This window comes from Hibiscus syriacus, unplaced genomic scaffold (genome assembly GCF_006381635.1).
Source record: "Hibiscus syriacus cultivar Baekdansim isolate YM2019G1 unplaced genomic scaffold, ASM638163v2 tig00111582_pilon, whole genome shotgun sequence".
Lineage (NCBI taxonomy): Eukaryota > Viridiplantae > Streptophyta > Magnoliopsida > Malvales > Malvaceae > Hibiscus > Hibiscus syriacus.
This window is the reverse complement of record NW_024063126.1, coordinates 10,553,435-10,575,517: the sequence shown is the minus strand read 5'-3', so window position 1 is coordinate 10,575,517 and position 22,083 is coordinate 10,553,435. Positions and strand designations below refer to the sequence as shown.

General features: G+C 32.3%; 1 protein-coding gene across 1 annotated transcript; it reads left to right on the top strand.

The window, feature by feature from the left end:
• The first annotated feature begins 229 nt into the window (after positions 1-229).
• Positions 230-2,638, top strand: LOC120165324 (pre-mRNA-splicing factor 18-like). Its single transcript, XM_039174872.1, has 2 exons — positions 230-1,176; positions 2,186-2,638. Exons 1-2 carry the CDS (start codon positions 340-342, stop codon positions 2,594-2,596), a joined length of 1,248 nt encoding a protein of 415 aa, XP_039030803.1. The 5' UTR covers positions 230-339; the 3' UTR covers positions 2,597-2,638.
• Positions 2,639-22,083: the final 19,445 nt, after the last annotated feature.

Here is a 22,083-nt window from a genome sequence, read left to right as displayed (position 1 = left end):
TGCTGTTAATGGTCGAATGATAGATTTGTTATAAAATGATAACGTTAGTGACTTTTTCATTACTTTTGAAACTTCAGTTCTGTAAGAAGAAACTTATAATTTAATGACCAATTTATGTAGTTTACCCTTTAATTAATCAGATTGAATAATAATAAATTTTGATAAACTAAAACCAGAATTTAATATTTTTGTTTGGACTTGAAAAGTATCCAATTTCAATGTTGAAACGGTTACTCAAGAACCGGAGAAAATGGCCGACCGTCGATGTCCCATAACCGTCGTCACTATCTTTAACTAAATTCAGATGAATCCTCGGAGATGTCCATTACCGATCCCTAAATGGATCTTCTCAAAGAGGAGCTTCTCAAGAAGCGGCAGAGCTTAGCTCAGGATACCGGCGGGAAACGCGTATTCAAACGCTCCGAGATAGAACAAAAGCAAATTCAAAAGCTTCGCGAGCAAGAGAAACGCGAACTCGAAGCAAAATCTCGCCGCCAATCCACCGCGTCCCCCTCTAGTGTCGACGCTACTCCCGCCAAAGCGGACCCCTCCGCTTCCGTCACCGAGTCCACAACCGCAACTACCACCGCGTGTTCCTCTAAGTCACTCACAAATGAACAGAACATCGACAATCTCGACCTTCCAAGGCAAGAAGTCATCCGCCGCCTTCGCATCCTCAAACAGCCTATTACTCTATTCGGCGAAGACGACGCAACTCGTCTCGACAGGCTAAAATACGTCTTGAAGGCCGGTCTTTTCGAGGTTGATAGAGATATGACCGACGGTCAAACCAATGATTTCTTGAGAGACATTGCGGAGCTGCGGAAGTGGCAGAAGTCGGGGATTTCAAGCGATAGGAAGAGAAAGGAGAGGGAAGAAGAGGGAGGAGGAGAGGATGGGGAAAGAGGCGGCGGAGAAGAAGAGTTGAGTGGTGATAGCGGGTCCAATGGAGTCGATATGGATAAGGATTTGAAAAGAATGAAGACGATTTTTGATGAGCTGTGTGATGAAGATAAGATTCTGGTGTTTTTCAAGAGGTTGTTGAATGAGTGGAAACAAGAACTGGATGAGATGGGTGAATCTGAGAAGAGAACGGCAAAAGGGAAGTCCATGGTAGCCACGTTTAAGCAGTGCGCTCGTTACTTAAATCCATTGTTCAAGTTTTGTAGGAAGAAGGTATTTTCCCCCTCTTTTTTCTGATCTTTGAATTCTGGTCTTTCTTCTTGTTCTACCTCTGTTGACAAGTAACATGATGGAGAATGGGATTTCTAACTACAAAGGAATTGAAACTTTAAGTGCAAATGGAACCAGTGAGAATTAAATGATTAGAAGTAGTTGTTAGATTAAAATTGCAGGCATAGGACTCGTATTTGTTAGTAGAAATGACTGTCTAATTTTGTGAGATGTTCTGTGATTTCTGTCCCCTTAATCTGGGGGACTTGAGAAGGGTAAACTTATTGAAATTAATGGTTTGAGCCATTACTCTGCTGCTCTTCGCATATATTCATGGTATCTTCAAGTTGAGATTTCTAGTGATCAAAGTGATAACTGGGAATGTATGTTGCTCTTACATGTTTGTTTTGAGGTTTATTCTTGTCGAACACACAAATAGTTGTTGGCGTAGGAGATCCACTTGGGCACCTAGAAGAAAAAAGACAACTTTGAACATGCATGTGGTTATCTTGTAACAAATAATTGGTTTCCAAATGTTTGTTTTATTGAGTGCACATCGATATCTTCTAACAAATTGATATTAGAGAATCCGAGTTATTTGTTTCGTTCCAAGATGCTAAACGTAACACTTAATCAAACTCTAACCAAGTTTAAAATGCATTTTTACCTCATACTGATTTTGTAAAACTAGTTTACACATAGCAATTAGCATTGTTGTTCCTTGTGGTTTTAACAGTGTTCAATGATTGGAAAGTTGCTTTTATTTCATCATCCTTTGATTCCTTTCTTGTTTCAATCTATGAAAAAGTTAAACAGAGAGCCAATCCGTTAGTTGTTGAATTTTTCTGTGCGATCTCCGTTCTTTTCTCTGTTATTTGTAGACCATGTTATTTGTAGACCATTATTGTATTTTTAGTTGACAAACTTTTTACGGCCTGTGTTAACGGCATCGTAACACAGAACATATCTCTTGTAAGACCCTGTATTTACTTGTCATGTTCTCTAATGCCAGGTGCTTCCTGTTGATATACGGCAAGCACTATTGGTGGTGGTCGAGTGCTGCATGAAGCGAGACTACCTGGCTGCCATGGACCATTACATTAAGATGGCTATCGGCAATGCACCCTGGCCAATCGGTGTCACTATGGTCGGTATCCATGAACGTTCGGCGCGTGAGAAGATCTATACTAATAGTGTCGCCCACATAATGAACGACGAGACTACTCGAAAATACTTGCAATCGGTGAAAAGGTTAATGACCTTTTGCCAACGACGGTATCCTACCGTTCCGTCTAAAGCAGTTGAATTCAACAGCTTGGCTAATGGTAGCGATTTACAGTCATTGTTAGCAGAAGAAAGGGATTCCGAGTTTAGTTCCTCGGATGACAAGCTTAGGTTAATGCCCGCTCCGAGTGACACCTAATTCTTTTATTCTTCAAGTTATTGAGATAAAACGATTGTTTTAAATGATTTTTTTCTTTACAAAATCTATTTTTGGCAAAATGCATTGGTTTTTTTTTTTTGGAAAATATTTTTATTAGAGTATTCCCCCCCCCCTCTTTTCTCTCATATGGAACAAAGAAAAAGAGAGAAAAATCTAATAAAATTTGATAATTTCAAATTTTATTATCAAAAGAAAATCTTTAACCGATTATAATTTATCTAAAGTGAAAACCATTTTTTTATATCCTAAGGTGATATAACCAAACCAACTTGGAGCTGGTTGGTTAAGTTGATTAATCGGCTCAAATTAGATATATAGTTTTCATATAAAATAAAAAATATTTATTATATATTGAAAATATTTATGTATAATCGTCTTCTAATTGGATCAGTTTGAGAATTCAAAAATTAATAATCGAAATAAGAGATCGATTTTGTTGTTTTAAGCGAAAAATAATCTCCTACTTGAAAGAACTTTTTTAAAGAAAAAGTCATCATATTTATTTATAGGAAAAATTACTTCAAATACCACTTAATGTTGTCCGTTGACTCGTTTATACCATTGAACTTTTAATTTTGTCAATTATAACATTGAATTTTAGTTTACATTCAATTATGTCACTCCGTTGTTAAGTTACTAGCGGAATGATGACATAGCTAACGGTTGCTGATGTGGCATGCCACACCAAAACGACATTGTTTATGTGCAGTTGTTATGATGCCTAAAACATCATCGTTTTAAATATTAAACTTTAGGGTTGTATCGTTTTTTTCACCAAACTTTTAAACAAATTTTTTAATATTGCACTTTCTGACAATCGTCGGTAGCCAATCACCACCCATCATCGATTATCTTTCACATCAAAATAGATATCAAAATGTTCGTATTTCACTTCTTTTTCTTCTCATATGATTAGTTTTCCACGAAACCTACTCAAAATCAATAAAAATAAATAAAAATCCATGATTTTTTAGATGTTTGAAGACTTTCTTAGATTTATGGAATTTCGGGTGTTTGTTTGTAAATCTGAAGGGTAAAAACTATTATTTCGAGAAGACGAACAACATATCTTAGAACTAGTATCATTGGACGATCATTGAAAGAGATTGAAGTATTAATACATTGAACTTTTAAATGAATTTTCGTCGATTTTGAGTGGGTTTTTTGGAAAAACAATCTTATGAGAAAAAAAGGTGAGTGAAATATGAACGTTTAGATATCGATCTTACCACAAAATATGATTGCTGAAGGGTGGTTTTTCGCTAACGGCAGCAGCTAAAAAGTGCAATGCTAAAAAGATTTTTTAAAAGTTTAGTGATAAAATTGATACACCCCTAAAGTTTAGTGTCTAAAACGAAGTCGTTTTAGGCATCAAAATAGTCGCACTAAAACGATGTCGTTTTAGTGACAGATCACGTCGGCAACCGTTAGTCATGTCATTATCCAGTAGTTGAACGAGTCATCGGACAAAGTTTAATAGTATATAAAATAGTTTTCCCTTATTTATATTGTAAATTTTGAACAAATAAGAAAGACAAGGAATTTATGAAAAAAAAACTGAAACAATAGACCTATGGATAATAAGAGCGATGCATCAAAATCAAGTATCCTAAAGGTCCAAGAAATGTTCATCCAAAGATTCATCTACAAACTCATCCTCTTTCATGAATGCAAGTTATGTTAGATAATATGTTAATTTGAAATAAGTGAATATTATTATTGAATCGAATGAAATAAAACAACTATCAAATTAAAATAGAGAAACAAAATTGTTTACTCGTATGTAGACATGGAATAAGATGAACAGAGTCGGATAAATAGAAGAATAATTTTTATTGAGGTATGTATAAACAATTTTCTTACGACAGATTCATCATCTCCTCGATGCTTTGAGTAACGTTGGACATCGTTCTCCCAGGATACAATAATAAATTATCACAACAGAAAGCACAACATCAGTAAACAGTCGAATACAGTCTTGCATTTCTCTATCACCGAAAAGAACAAAAATTTAAAGAATTTTTTAAGTCTTTTTCTTTTCAAAGTTGTGTCTAAATTGTGTCTCAACTAGCCTTTATATAGTGGAGAGGAAATTAATAGAAATATTAAGACCATTTGATGAAGAGACTTGATCTTTGATAAGAGAATTATTAAAAAGCTAATATATATGATTGAATGAATGCAACTTTAAGGGGTTGTTTGTTTACTTCAGAATGATTAAGCGCTGAATGATTCAAATGCTAAATGATTCAGAGGCTCTGTATAAATTAGCTCTGAATATGACATGTTGTTTGATAATGGCTCTGAATCATTCAGAATGTACATTGATGTTGAATCATTCATCACTGTTTTGTTAAATCAATCAGCACTGAATCATTCAGAGGTGAGAAACAAACGCGCTGAATGTTGAACGGTTCAGCATTCAGTGCTAAATGGTTCCATTCATAACCAAACAATCAGCCCCTAAATAAAAAAATCAATAAGTCTATTCACCAAGTGATATTACTTATTAGCATCAATATCATTCAACTAATTCATTATTTTTCTAACATTCCCCACATGAAAGAAATTGATGGCTCAAAAATATTGACTTGATGCGGTGATAGATTATACGTTTGATATTTGCATAAGATAGGTAGGCTTTCCCCTATGAACATTCCTTGTGAAAATATGTTTACCTTACTGGCTGTCTACTAAGCGTGATGTCCTTGAACTGTCATGTCATTTTTGTAAGCAAAGACATACCTCACACAAATATCTCTCTAACAATAATTTGGTTCTCGTGGCTATGTCCATATAGCTATGGACATTTCTTGGTTCTATAAGACTTGGAGAATTATGCCCCGTAGTCTCTTTGAAGCGACTTCACTTCACTCTCATATAGGTGACTTGTATTGTTTGATTCACTGAAACACATAGTATTCATTAAAAGCATTGTTTAACCTTTTTCACATTTTAATCATTGTTTTTATCATATGAATGAACTTGAGATAAGAACCCTCACAGTGACCTCAAAAGGTCTATTCAAGTAAGTTGTCCCATTAAACTTAGTTCTTGGGATCTCCAGTCAACTAGGCTGGATTTTCCTTCACATAACACCATAATAATTCATAGGCTTCAATCTCATTTCTTATGATGTTTTATTAATTTAATCTCGATTCAACCCTTTGGTTAGCGGATCCATAATGATATTTTTTGATCTTGCAAAATAAATTGAGATAACTTCAAATGAGATTAGTTGTCTAATGATATTGTGCCTACGACGTATGTGTCTCAATTTACCATTATACATTGCATTCTATGCTCTACCAAGGATTTTTGTAAGACCCAATATTCGGCCACGTGTGGTGACCCAGATATTATGAGTGCACACTAGATTTCAAAGCGAATCGGACAAAAAAGATCTTAAATCATGTTTACTAAGAGAAAATGATTTAAAATTTAGCAAACAACATACATAACACAGTAGCATAAACATTCAATCAACATACCTCAAGCAAACAAACAACATGCTTTATAAATTACTCATATTTAAACACAAGGGCAAAATGATTATTTTAATAAATACATAAATTCATTGAATAATACAATAATTAACCATGCCAATATTCATTATTACACACATAGGTTCCTAAAAGTACTCACATTTCCTCAATTCTCAATATAAGTTTCAACATACACTTTGAAGTAAAAAAGGTTTATTTGATCACCACTTAGTGCTTGACTCTCGTTCCCCAAATCATATACTAATCCTATGTAAAATGTTAAACAACAAGTGTGAGCTATAGAGCTCAATGAATGATTACATTCAATTATGATCTATACATAAAGATTATAGGAAAGTGTTTAACTATGTTTTGATATAATAATTTATGGCAAATAGTTTTTGGACTTGAATTGAATTTATTCAAAGTTTTTAAAAATAATTCAAAGTCCATTTAACTTGGAATTGAGCACAAAATGCTTTTCTGGACAAGAAGTATCGATATTGTTCTTACAGTATCGGTACCTCATGAACAGTATTGATACTACTCATATGGTACCAATACCAAAGGTAAGGGAAGCTCTACCGATTCAAAGTTTTTAAAAATAATTCAAAGTCCATTTAACTTGGAATCGATGTGCGAATTTTTCTATCTTTTATTCTCTTTACTCCTTAAACTCAAATTTATCAATTCACCCTTCTTGCACAATTTTTGGTTATTCAAATTGAGCTTCGAAAATCCCAACAATTGGTATCACAGCTTGACTCATTAGAAGGTTTAACCACTTTGAGACGATCCTAGAAGAAGCTCTACCGATTCTTGATGTAACTAATAATAAAATGGTTTCGACCTCCGCCTCATACTATATCGAAGACTCTCAACTGGTTAACAAGTTGCCTTACTTTAATGGAGAAATTTATGCCTATTGGAATAATAAGATGATGCTCTTCATTCAAGAAAATGATCTAGGAGCTTGGAACTCAATCATGAAGGGTTATTCCACTCCACCCAGTGAGATGGATGATTGGAGTGATGGAGAGAAAAAGAAGTTCCAACTCAATGCTAAGGCTATGCACATCCTCTTTTGTGCATTGGGCCCGGATGAATATGGAAAAATCTCCTCTTGTTCCAATGCCAAGGAAATATGGGATAAGCTCCAAGTCACTCATGAAGAAACCGATGAAGTAAGGGAAATGAAGATAAGTCTTCTCAACCATAGCTACGAGAATTTCAATATGAAACTCGATGAAGACATCAAAGCTATAACGGATAGATATTATGTGATTGTTAATAGCCTCAAGGGATTTAGAGAAGTAATCCCAAATGAAAAGCTTGTGAGGAAGATGATCTGCTATCTTCCAAAGTCTTGGTAATCAAAGAAGACAACGATCATCGAAGCTAAAAACCTCAAGTCTCTCACTCTCGATGAGCTTATTGGTTCTCTTCCCACTCATGAGTTAATGGTGAAGGAAGAGGAAGAAGATGAAGAGAATCAAAACAATAAGAAGAGGGAGGTAGACAATGTCTTCAAGTCCACCAATGAGAACAATCAATATTCAAATTAAGAGGTGGATAAAAATGACGATGATGATGAAAAGATGGCCAAGCTCTTTAAAAGATTCATAACTTCTAAGAAAGTGAAACAAGAATCGAGGAAGAAGAAATATCCCCTGATGTGTATCAATTGTCAAATAAGGGGCACGTCAAGTATGAATGTCCCCTCCTAAAGAATAATAGATAAATTAAAAAATGTATTTGTGGCGGTTTGAAGTGATGAAGATGACTCCAATGATAAAGATGAAGTAGCCAACCTATGCCTCATGGCCATCGAAAAAGATTCAATGGTACCTTCTAACTCAAATGAATTAGATTCTTATTCTTTTGATGAGTTACAAGTTACTTATAATGAGTTGTATTTGAAATTTGAGAACATGAATTCCAAATATAAGAAATTAATTTCAAAACTTAAAGATGAAAATGATTTGGTTTTGAAAGCAAAAGTTGATTTTGAAAAAAAAATATGAAATTTTGAAAAATATGATTTAGAGCTTTCAAAAGTCAAAATCAATGATTTAGAAAAATAAATTTTTGGTTTGAAAGTTAAGCTTGAGAGCTTAACAAAAGAAAAAGATTTAATTTCTAAAAACAACTCATTATGTTTAAAAATGACAAAATGCTCACATTGCCATTTTCATGGTCATATGGAACATGATTGTTCTTTCAAGAAAGGAAAATGTTTTAAAATTAGACAAGTATGGGTTCCTAAGGGAACAAGGGGCATTGAAATTAACGTCCAATGATCCAAAGCAATTTGGATACCAAAATCTACTTAAATGTCTCTTGCAGGTGCGTGGGAGCAATGGTGATGAAAATGAAGGCATTCAAATGCTTTAGCCATACTTGAAAAGGAATGGGTAACCTCTAAGCTTAATGCTTTTGTTTTTGATTAATTGGTTGCTCATTTTGATTTAAGCATGCATGAGTTTTAATTTTAAATCATTTTATGTTTTCTATCTCATGTATGTCAAAAAGGTTTTATGATGAGCACTTTAAAGCTTTAATGATTCTTCATAATTTTAGTTCACCATAATGAATTTTGGTCAAAATTGGTTTTAAATGCAAATGATATCTCTCTAACAATTGATATCAATTTTTTGAATGCTTTGACTTTAAAAAATTTTAAGTTTTTGACCTAAATTTAAATGTTTATGCATGTAATTTAAAATGTAAATGATATAACTCTAGTAATTGATATCAAATTTTTCAAATGCATAACATTTTTTAATAACTTTATGCATATGCACTTCAACAATTGGTATTACATAAAGTATTTTAGACTTGGATATATTGAATTTCATGTACTACTAACATGTTTGTTATTATTTGTTGAAATTCAATTTTGTTTTAAGTGTCATGCTTTTAAAGTCAAATTTTTGTTTGGAATACATTAATCAAGGGGGAGGTTTTGATTTTTCAAATAATTTTATGATAAAATTTACCACTTACTCTCCCATGTTATTTGTTAACTTTAAAGTTGAATTATTTTTATATAACAAAAAAGGGGAGAAGTATGGGTTTAAAATCTCAATTTCTCAATGAAAAAGGGGGAGTTGAACATTTTCCAACAATTGATATTTTTTCATTAAATATTTTATAAAGAGGGAGTTTTGCCAAAAACGATTTTCAAATGTTTTGTTATATCAAAAAGGGGGAGATTGTTGAATTATGTTTTGATATAACAATTTCTGGCAAAATATTTTTGGACTTGAATTGAATTTATTCAAAGTTTTTAAAGTTTTCAAAAATAATTCAAAGTTCATTTAACTAGGAATTGAGCACAAAATGCTTTTCTGGACAAGAAGAATCGATATTGTTCTTATAATATTAATACCTCATAAACAGTATCGATATTGTTCATATGGTACCAATACTAAAGGTAAGGGAAGTATTGATACTCACTACGTAGTATCGATACTACCAGCATTGCTCAAATTCTAGAATGCAAAATGGTATTGATATCATAGGCTTAATATCGATACCGTCAATCCCAATGGCTAGTAACAACTAGTTTTTTTTTAAAATAACAAAGGTAGTATTGATACTTCCTATAGGAGTACCGATACCCTCTGTACTGGGCAGTTTTATTTTAAAGAGAAAAACATCCCTAACGGCTCCAAATCACTCCCAACAGCTAGAAACGACCACAACCTCATTCTAACATATAAATACAAGTTCAAGACACTTGAATAAGGGTTATAACACCTATCCAAGAAATCAAACACAAGAGAAGAATTTTTCACTCTTTATTTCTATTCTCTTGTAAATATTTTGTTCTTGTGAGCTAAATTCTTGTAAACACCCTACCTTTTAGAGGTTTTATTTGTTAACATCATTTCCTTGTAAAAGGGGTTTTGGTTCTAGCTGAACCTTTGAAAAGCTAGGGAGTCTTGTAAAGGTTATCTCTTTGTCCTTGAAAAATAAAGAACAAATTAGTGAATTTGTTGGAAAATCCATAGTGAGGAGCTAAGGTAATAGAGGTAGACTTAGTTGAGAAGTCGAACCACTATAAATCGTCGTTCCAATTTTTCTATCTTTTATTCTTCTTACTCCTTAAACTCAAATTTGTCAATTCACATTTCTTGCACAATTTTCGGTTGTTCAAATTGAGCTTCAAAAATCTCAACAGAAAGCATCATATATGACATGTACTTTACTTGTTCTTACCTTAAATGTTCATACTTTTTTTCATGTTTCAATTAGGGATGTGAAATCAAGTAATCGTTCAAGTTTCAATTGGATATTGTCAGGTCAAGTCAAATCATGTACAAGTTGAGTCAAGTCAATTTAAGGGTTTGACTCAAATCAGGTCAGGTTTGGGTCAAATTAGTTCGGGTTATTTTTAGGTTTATTTGATATCAGATTCAGTTTGGGTTCGGGTTGGGTTAATTTCAGTTTGGATCGATGTTAGTTTAGGTAAAAATGGTTTAAGTCCAAAGTAATTAAATACCAACTTAATTCAGGTTCAAATGGACTTCAGTCGGATCTCATACAGATCACATCATTGACAAACAATTCAGGCCAGATCTTACCAGATATATATTGACTTCAGCTCGAGTCATTTTTGAGTTAATTATTTTTCACCTTTTAATGTTTTTTAAACGTCGAATTGTAATTTGTAGTTGTATATGATTTAGAATAAATTACAAAAAATATAAATAATTATGGTCAATTTTGATAAAAATCTAATTTGAAGTACTAAATTGAACAAACATGAAATTACAAATAAAATTTTAAATAAATTAAACAACATGCATGAATGAGGGACAAATCGAAATAATTATAAAATGTAAAGTTGAAATTAATATAAAAATGGACTAAATTGCACCCATTTAAAAAGTTGGTGAACAAAAGTTTATAGAGTTTGGAGATTATGATATAATTTATAGAATTTGAAATGAAGTTAATTATGTGATTTATATAGAGTCTGAAGTAAATTACAAAAATATAAATAAGTATGGGTCGATTTCATATACAGATATAACTTTAAGGACTAAATTGAATAAATATGAAATTATAAATAAAGGAAGTATGAGCTATATATATATATATATATATATATATATATATATAAGTATATCTTAGAGGGTCTATGACAAAGTATCATGAAATTATATTTGTATATGAAATCGACCCATACTTATTTATATTTTTGTAATTTACTTCATGACCTACAAGTTCATCTATCATAGTGGAGCGATTCTGTTTTGATGTGAGTCTATGACTCGTATCCACTAGATCGACTCCTATTATAGTTTACTTCAGACATCCTTAATGATGTGTTATAGTTCCAGTAGAAAAGAGAGAGTTATTGAGATAAAGGTTTCAGAGAAGAGTAAAGGATTTAGAGAAAGAATAATTTATTCATTCATTTCATAAGGAAAATGTCTCAGCATACAGGTTTTATTTAGTTACAATCGTACTAAGAATCTAAGGAATACCAGGTCGTTGTCCTTTGCTAACTAACTCTATCTTTCTTCTGTAAGTATTGGGATTTCGAATTTGGGTTGATCCAATATTACTGGTTCAACTGATAAGAAACACATGCCTTTCACATACAAGCTGATAAAATTCCCAATTCAGCTCCTTCAATCCATAACCATTGCCCTTCAATTCCCAATTCTTCTTCTTTTCCTCGTCTTCATTATTCTCCTACTTTGACAATACCCACCCCTTGAGATGATCATTGTCCTCAAGGATTAGATGATCATTATCCTCAACGATCAAATGATAGAAATTTTCCTTTAAGAAAGGAGAAATCCTCCCATGTATCATATGTGTCATCCAAATTTGTCCAACGTACTAAACATTAAGTCACAGGTTTGTTACTACGATTCATAATGTATCTGCCCAAGATCTTAGAGGGTTCAATTCTGAACTGACCATCTTCATCTACTGTAGGAGGATCAGTTACAGATGTCACGAAGTCACCAATGTGTTTCTTCAAAAGGCTAACATGGAACACTAGGTGCAAACGTGATGTCTCAGGCAAGTTTAAACGATATAAAACTTCCTCTATTTTCTCTAAAATCTTATATGGACCATAATACTTGGCTGCCAATTTCATGTTTTTGTGAAAGACGAGGGAAGTATACATGTAAGGTTGCATTTTGAGGTAAACAACATCCCCAACTTTGAATACTAGTTCTTATATGTTTTTGTTGTATTTTTGCTTCATTAGATTGCTAGCCTATTCCAACTGTTGCTTAACTAGCTGTCGAATTTCCTCTCTGTTATGCATTATTTCACTAATAATTTGTACTTGCGAATACGTATGCCAAACCATAGTTGGGGTTTATAGCCATATAGAGCTTAGAAGGGAGTGAGTTGTAGGGCAGTGTGGTAAGTGGTATTGTACCACCATTCTACATGAGGCAACTATTTATTCCACTGCTTAGGTTGAAAAAAACAAAGTCCCCTAAGATATTGCTCTAGGCATTGATTGACACGCTCTATTTTCCCATCTGTTTCTGAGTGGTAAGCAATACTAAACAGAGTTTTAGTTCCCCAACTGTTTCAATAGTTCCTTCTAAAATAAACTAGTAAATGTCTTGTCTCTGTCTAAAATAGTAATTTTAGGCTGACCATGTAGTTTATAAACATTATCCAAATATAATTTAGCCACATCAGCTATAAAATAAGGGTGGGACAGGGCTAAAAAATGAATATATTTAGTGAATTTATCCACCACTACCAGGATACAGTTCTTTCTTAGTGATGTAGGCAGTCCTTCTATGAAATCCATTGTAATGATCTCCCACGCTTGGTTAGGAATAGGCAAGGGTTGTATTAATCCAGGCTTTGCTATATATCCAACCTTAATTTGCTGGCAAACTGTACAGGACTTCACATAAATAGCCACCATAGCCTTAAGTTTAGGCCAATAAAAATGAGATTTAATCCCATGATATGTAGCATGGGCTCCATAATGACCTCCATGTGGGGAATCATGCAGGGTTTGAATAAGTTATAGTCTAAGACTACCAACAGTGCCAATATAAACTCTGCCATTGAATCTGAGGATAATTTTTGAATATCTTCATTTAGTGTCAGCAGTGGGGCTAACAGCCAAGGTTGAAATCTATTCGGTAGCTAAGTTGCCTTCCTTATAACTGTCTTCTACCTCCTGAACCCAATTGGGTATTAATAAACTAACTCTCATAGCATGACACTAAGCTCAATCTTCCTACTACCTTGACAAGGCATCTGCAACCATTTAGATTTGCCTTTCTTGTGCTGAATAGTGTAGTTTAGTCCAGCAATTTAGACATTTTTTCTGTATTATGGTAGTTAACTTCTATTCCAAGAGATACTTCAAGGGTTCATGATCTATCTTAATAATAAAAGGGTTGCCTTTTAAATAATGTCTCCACTTAAATAATGATACTAATATAACAAGATATTCTCTTTCATATATGGAAATAGTAGAGTGTCTAGGACTTAAAGCCTTGCTAAGATAGGCAATATGCCTCCCATCTTGAGAAAGTACATCACCCACTTCTCCAGAATTAGCATCTGTTTCTAAATAAAAACATTTAGAAAAATCTGGTAATGCCAAGAAAGGGGCAGAACACATAGCTTGTTTAAGTTCCTCAAAGGCATTGTAAGCATCTGTATTCTATTTAAAATAGTATTTCTTTGGCATTTGTGTCAATGGTCTTCTGATGGTTCCGTAGTTTCTAAATCTTCTGTAGTAACCTGTTAAACCTACGCAAAGACTTTAAGGTTTTAGGTACATGCCAATTCTTCATTGCCAACACTTTGGTATGATCAGTAGCCACTCCTGCAGCTGAGATGATGTGGCCTAAATACTCTACCTGAGTTTGTATAAAGAAACATTTGGACAACTTGGAAAAAAGTTTGTTCACTTACAGAACCTCTAAAACCAATTGTAAATGTTTAATATGGTCTGTGATAGTGTTGTTTTACACTAAAATGTCATTAAAGAACACCAATACAAATTTTCTAACAAATGAACTAAACAAATCATTCATGAGTGCTTCAAATGTAGCATGAGCATTTGTAAGGCCAAAAGGCATTACCTTGAATAAATAATGACCTTGATAAGTCTGGAATGATGTCTTGTAAATGTCTGCTTTAATTCTAATTTGCCAATAACCAGATCTTAGGTCAATTTTGGAAAATTAAACTACCACATATAATTCATCTAGTAAATCCTCAACCACAGAAATAAGAAATTTATTTTTCACTGTCATATTGTTTAACTGCATGTAGTCTTCACAAAATCTCAAAGTACCATCCTTCTTCTTAATAAGGAGACATGGAGAGGCAAATGGGCTCTTACTAGGTTGTATAATAGATTAAGAGAGCATGCTAGCAATATACCTTTCTACCTCAGCCTTCTGGTTATGAGCAAATTTATAGGGTCTTAAATTAACAGGTGTAAAATCAAGTTTGAGTGTAATGGAATGATCATGGCTTCTTTTAGGTGGTAGGCCTTCATGTTCAAAAAAATAGCACTGCATTTCTCTAATATGGATTGGATTTCTGTAGGAATAAGTTGAGAAGTTCCTGTCATACTCATCAAAACAATGTGACCCAAAATAGATGAATCCAAGGCTGATAATTTTAGTAAGGTGGCCCCCGAGATATATTGTAATGTTTTATAAATATGTTATCCTTGTATAAAAATTTATTCTCCTTGTTGTACAAAACTCAATGTCATATTGTTAAAGTCCGTCAACATTTGACTAAACAATTTCATCCAGTAAACCCCTAGGACCATGTCACTTCCCCCCAATTTAAGTAGTCTGAAATCATGTAAAACGGAATGGCCCTACATCTGACATGACAAGGGATATGGAGTAGTTACTTGAATACCGCATCAACCCATTGTGGTGTTAAAAAACTATGGGTACTACCACTATCAATCAAAATATTCAATGGCCTGCCCGGAATAGTTCTTTGGATCCTCAATGTATTATGACCAATACAACCAGTAATATCATTCATAAAAATCTCTAGGCTTTACTCTTCTTGTAGCACAAGTTGGTCTGAATCACTAGGTAAAGTTTCCAAATGTGTAGTAGTCTCTTTCTCAAGAATCATGTTCAGATATCTTGGTTTACACTGATGACCTGGGGAAAATTTCTCACCACATTTAAAACATAGGTTATTATATCTTTTGTAGTCAAGAAGATTCTGTTTTGGGGTGGTATTAATGTGTTCTTGTGAGGTAATGGCAATGGATTTGGTATAGAAGAAAGAATGGGGTTTGGGTAGGGTAGGGTTTTAAAAGGTTGTCGCATTCTCCTATTCTCAAACTCAACAAATAATTCATACAACTTAGTTTGCTTGTATGCTTTCAAAAGTGATTTAGGGTTGAGAGCCTTAACTCTATGTTTAATGTCTTCTCTAAGCCCACTAATAAAAGAGATATAAAGAATTCCTCACCTAAGGTAGGATTCTATAATAGCATGTGAGGTTGTAACTCTTCAAATCAGTCCTAGTACTCTGTAACATAGCCTTTCTGGACCAATTTTATAAATTCCTCCACTATATCAGAAATGGATCGATTAATGAACCAGTGACAAATATTTGCCTCAAACTCGTTCCACGTCACATGGTGTTTTTGCATGATGTAACCATCAAACCAAATCTCCGCCTTATCCGTAAAATACATAGTGGCTAGTTCTACCCGTTGGGCATAAAGAACACTACAGATGGAAAAATACTTACGGCATTTTTGTATCCACCCTCGTGGATTGACCCCGTCAAAAAAGGTAACTCAATCTTAGGTCAAAGCCAAATAGACCCCAAAGTATTAAAAGAACCACATGTGCCTCATTTATCCTCCTCCAAGCCAATCATATTGGTTCTAAATGTATTGTTTTCACACATTTGATTATCAAGCCTAAAATTGTTTTTATTGGCTCGAAAATCATCCGATTTAGCTTTTAAAATCCCAGGTTCATCAGGCTTACAAGAATATTGGTTCTTGTCATTAATCACTGTGACCATAATAGGGTTTTCCCCTATTTTTGAAGTATTAAGAGTTTGTACCTGTTCCCTAGTAGACATTTCCTGATCTCCATTTATGCTCGTCAAAATATTCAGAAACTTCTCCATATAACCTTGGTTTGTGGTCATTCTGGATTCTAATGAGGTAATATGTGTTTCCTGGTTTTCCTACCATTTTAGAGGATTGGTTTCATCCTTTGCTTGTTGCACCAATGTAGCTAGATCTTCAATTTGTTTTTGCAACGCAAAGAGGTCAGTGTCATCCATATTTTGGTTCCTCTTTGGCATATACCCACTCAAAAACTTGCCAGGAATAGAGGCTCTGGATACCAATTGTTATAGTTCCAGTAGAAAAAAATAGAGTTATCGAGATAAAGGTTTCAGAGAAGAGTAAGGGATTCAGAGAAAAGAGAATTCATTCATGCATTTTATAAGAAAAATTCCTCAGCGTACAGGTTTTATTTAGTTACAATCGTACTGAGAATCTAAGGAATGCCATGTTGTTATCCTTTGCTAACTAACTCTATCTTTCTTTTATAGGTATTGGGCTTCCGGATCAAAGTGGATCCAACACTACTGGTTCAGCTGATAAGAATCACTTGTCTTTCACGTGCAAGTTGATAAAATTACCAATTTAGCTCCTTCAATCCTTAACCCTTGCCCTTCAATTCCCAATTCTTTTTTGTTTCCTCGTTTCCCTTTTTCTCCTACTATGACATGATATTTCGTAATTATTATTTTAAAAGAATAACATGTTGACATACACTTGTTATTAATGATTATATACATGATATACATGTGCTTGCAAAGGATGATTATATGCATTATATACATGTGCTTGCTACTGATGACTATTTGCAATGTGCTTAAACATGTTAATGATAGAATTAATTGCGATAATCAAGATAAGGTGATTGTCGTATAGATAGTTGGTATGAAACTATCATGATGAGAATCACCTTAGTTGACTAAAAGTATATCCTATACTGATAGTTTTTATATCTGATGCATAATGAATTTATGACTACAAAAAATGTAAACATGATAGAATGAATAAGATAATATGATGATTAGAGATAGACTACACTCTAGACCTCGAGTAAGCATAATTAATTATGTTGATATATTAAAGGCTATAAGAATAAATGCTTAATATCCATGAATTCAGAACAAGCTAGAATGCTTATTTTTATAAATTTCATGAAACATAGTGGAATAAATGTGTACCATTAAACTTTGTTAACTCAATGTTTAGATTATTTTTTTCGCATACTACAATTCTTGAGGATCGCAATAAGATAATGATATTATCGGAGGAGTGAGAGTATTAAAATACTATAGGAGACTTGAGTGTGCAAGTAGATTTTATGCCCTATTAAGTCATGTTGTACATATTTCATTTTGTATTTAGTTTTTAAATAAAGGAGATACGTTTTTGTACTTTATTTTATGTATCTCATATTTTTGTATTATTCGTTTTAAAAAATTGAGTATATCGTATCACCAAAGTGTGTAAATTTTAAGGCCATTTCGATGATTGTATGTGTCACTTTCAATTCGACATTATATAAAGGTCGAATTAAGGATATAATAATTATATAAAATATAAAAGTGTCTGATTAATTGATACTACACTAATTTAGTTATGAACTTAATAATAATATAAAGTAAATATAATATTTAATAAATAATCTTACATAAAATTTTGAACTAAATTCTTAAAAAAAAAAGGAAATTCCCAAATTTAAATTGAAATTTTAATAATCTTTAGCTTTACTCACGCTGATATCATATTCCCATACGGATATTTTTGAAAAGAAATTATGATATTTCAATAAACAATTTTTTTTTAAATCACATTTTAGAGGATTTTACAAAACCCTTATCGCGTATGTTTTTATTTTTCGAGAGAGGTAGAAATTAATAGACTTGAATTAGTGATTAACAAAAAAAATGATTAATTAAATATTATCTAAAACACAATATTTCAATGATTTCTGATTTATAAATCTAAAAATAGTAGATATCCAAATTAAATTAATTTTTTTTATTATTTTTGTTGCCCTCTCAGTTTCAAGGTTTTGCCTTAATTAATCCGGACCGACCCGCATCACACACTTGACTTTAGTGGATGAGTCTCCCAGCAGAGATTTTCTGCATACACAAGGACTCGAAGTCGAGACTTTGCTTAAGCGATTAAAATTTGATTATTTATTTAATTTATAATTAATTATAATTATTTATTATATAAAAATACTTATTTTATACTTAAAAGTAATAAAAATAACTTAAAATAATATATATGAATTATTAGTAATTTTATTTCCTTGAAAATTAACTTTTTAAAAAGTGTTTATGAAAAAAAATTAATTTCTTTTACTAAATAATGTTAAAAACTATAAAATAACACTATTTTAATAAAAAAATAAAATATAAAAATAAGTTAAAGTTAATATGGATAAATAGATAAACCGAAATTAATGGAACAAAGCATTGAAGAATAATTTTAAAAATATTAAAAAAAAGCTAAATCAAATCAAAGCTTACACTCCTTAATTGTAATCAATTAGTGTTAGTTATTACCAAATACCAAAATTAATTAAAAATAGAATAAAATGTAAATAAATGAAATAAATATTAAGCATTTAATGATGAAAAAACCTATGATTATTAATCTATGGGTAAATATACATATTGGGTCCCTCAATTTGATTATAAGGTTAAATTGGTTACTTAAAAGATTTTTTTGGGGTCCAATTAGGTACTAAACTTTGTTTTAAGGTTCAATTTGGTAACTAAACTTTTCTTTTGTCCAATTAGGCGCCTTAACTTGAGATTTTTGTTTAAATCAATACTTAAACTTGACTTATTAATTCAAATCAGTTAAACAAATAAGTATTGATAAACCAAATTCATGTATCGATTTGAACCAATAAGTCACATGCAATTATCATATTGGGCAAAGATAAGTTTCGATACTAAATTAAAACTTAAATCCATGTTCAAGTATGTGATTGAATAGAAAATTTGAAGTGTCAAATTTAGGTACTAAATGACATATTTATCCCTTTATTTATTTATTTATTTATTTATTTGGATCCACTTCTATTTTATTTTATTTTATTTTTAATTTTTTTGGGGGTAAGCCTGGCAACTTTCTATTTTCTATTAAGGGAGAAAGAGAAAACGTGCGGAAATAGGGAGGGAAAATGAGAAGGAAGGAACGATGTTAAAAACTCAATCTTACCCTTCTAATTAAAATATACTATGGTAAACTACACGTTTAGTACCTAACTATTATTTTTTCCATTTTGGTACTTTTTTTAAAAAAAAATATGTCAATGTTTAGTTTAGGTTTCAATTTGGTACCAACCGTTTAAAGATTAACAAAACTGCCGAGGTGACTTTTTTTTTTATTTTTTTAATGATCACGTGACATTATCTTATGGTGACACATAAACATCACCGTTAAGTTTTTATCGATGGGTATTAAAATAAAACTTAAACTAAACGTTAGGTATGATTTTGGAAAACATAATGTTTGGATATCAAAACATAATAAAAGTAATAATTTTGATACTAAATGTGTAGTTTACCCAATATACTATATACGAATTATTAGTAATTTTTACTTGAAAAATTAATCTTTTAGAACATATTTAAGAGAAAAAAAACTTAAGAGTTTTATCAAATATTATTTAAAAGTCGTGAAAATTAAAATAAAATCTAAAAAATGAAAATTCAAACTTAATATAGAAAAATTTAAAACTAAAATTAATCAAATCAAAAAACAATTCCAAAAAAAAATTAAAAACCTATGATTATTTATTTTATGGGTAAATATACATCCCCCAACTTGGTTTCAAGGTCCAATTGGCTGCTATTAAAAAAAGGTTCAATTGGCTACTTAAAAGATTTGTCTTGGTCCAATTAGGTGCTGAAGTTGGTTTTAAGGTTCATTTTGGTAATTAAATTTTCTTGCATGAACCAGTGACCTCGGTGAAAAAGGAATTGTTGTTATTCTTTGAGGTCCTGAGTACCAGCACAAAAAATATCAGGGGTACGAGCGTTCAATATCAAAAGGTTTAGAATTATCTTTGAATATATTCTACCTTGTACTTACTCCAGATTAATAAAAAAAAACTTTCTTTTGTTCAATTAAACACCTTAACTTAAGATTTTTGTTTAAATTGATAATTTAAATTGACTTATTAGTTGAGATTAATCAAAAATAAGTACCGATAAACTAAATTCAGGTATTAATTTAAACCAATAAGTCAAATCTAATTATAAAATTGGAAAAAGACAAGTTTTGATACTACATTAAAACTTAAAGCCAAGTTCAAGTATCTAAATGAATAAAAAAACTTTAAGTGTAAAATTGAATCTTCAAATTAAGTTTAGGCGTAATCCCAAAATTAGCCCCCAATATTTATTAAAATAGTCATTTTAACTAATAATCTTTTCTTTTGTAGTATTTTGTCTCATAACGTTTTATTTTAGGACAAAAATGCTCCAAACTTTAAGTAAATAATCATTTTGGCCCTTATTCTTTTTTTTCTAAAGCATTTTGGTCCTTACTATTTCATTTTAGGGTTAAAAAGCTTATATTTTAGAGTGTTAATAATTTGATATTTAACAATTTTCATCTAGAGAAAGGCCTTTTTTCCCTAAATGAAATGTTAGGGGCCCAAATGCTAAAAAGAAAATATGAGTCAAAGTGATTATTTAGTCAAAAGTTGAGTATTATTTGACATTATGCATTAAGTTTAGGTACTAAACTATATATTTACCCTTTATTTACTTGGGTCAACTTCTATTTTTTTTATTTAGAAAGAGAAAATGTGCGCAAATAGGGGAGTGAAAATGAGGAAAAAAGAATAAGGAAACAATATGAAAAGACAATATTACCCTTCCAACTTAGTGGTTTTATTGCATAGAACCAACCACAGTAATCACCCATAGTAAAGCAAAGCTGCTCCTTAACCTTTCTCTAACCTCCCCCCTAAATAAATAATTCCGATAAACATTTGAATCGCCATTGGAACGACCTTAAGCTATCTATCGACAGTACAATACGACGCCGTTAAACGGTAGGGTCCCGTTTCAATCTTCCGCATTGTGGGTAAGTTACGTGATCACTTTCCGACGGTTTTGATACGACTCTTTTGCACGTTAATTATCTTCATTGATTTCTTCTGGTTTTAAAATCTCCTTTTGAGTAGTTTGGGAAATTACGTTTTCTGTTGTTCAAGGTGAAATCCAATGGGGTTTGTTTACTTTTTTTTTATATGATTGATACACAGTGAGATCATTTTCTGAGCGAAGGGGAAAACGGAATTTTTTTAATCTAGGGTTTTGTTAGATATGGAAGGATCTAGATGTTTGCAGTTGAAACCTGATGAGAGTGAGGGTAATGAAGATAGTAAAGAACATAGTGTGAAGAAAAAAGTCAAGGAGGAAGCCTTAGAATGTAAACCGCAGTTTTCTGGCAGGGTTTTGCGGTCGATGTCTGCAGTGAAAACTTTGAGTGGGATCGAAGGGGATAAGGTTGAGCATAGGGTTGTTAAAACTGAAGATGGAAATAGTTCTGAGATGAAAACAAATGAAGTAGTTAAGGAGGGGAATGATCAGTCTCATGTCGAAATGAAGGAGGCACAGAGAAAGGTGGATAAGATGGAAAAGCGTAAGCGTGGGAGACCACCCAACTTTCAGGGGAAGAATGGGTTTGAGAAGAAGACACTTGAGCGGCAAGTAGGACAGAATGATTTCCAGGATGGTGAAGTCAGGATGAATCTCAAAAACAAACCTGGGAGACCACCCAAGGTACTGGGCAATGACAGGTATATAAAGGAAGGATTTACTAAAGAAGCTGGGGGGAGTGATCGCTTTGACGTGGATGTGAGTAAGGAGTCAAAGTGTAAGCGTGGTAGACCACGGAAG

Coding starts and splice junctions, on each gene's coding strand:
- LOC120165324 (XM_039174872.1), top strand. CDS start 340: ATGGATCTTCTCAAAGAGGAGCTTCTCAAGAAGCGGCAGAGCTTAGCT. Junction 1,177..2,185: donor TCAAGTTTTGTAGGAAGAAG/GTATTTTCCCCC, acceptor CTCTAATGCCAG/GTGCTTCCTGTTGATATACG.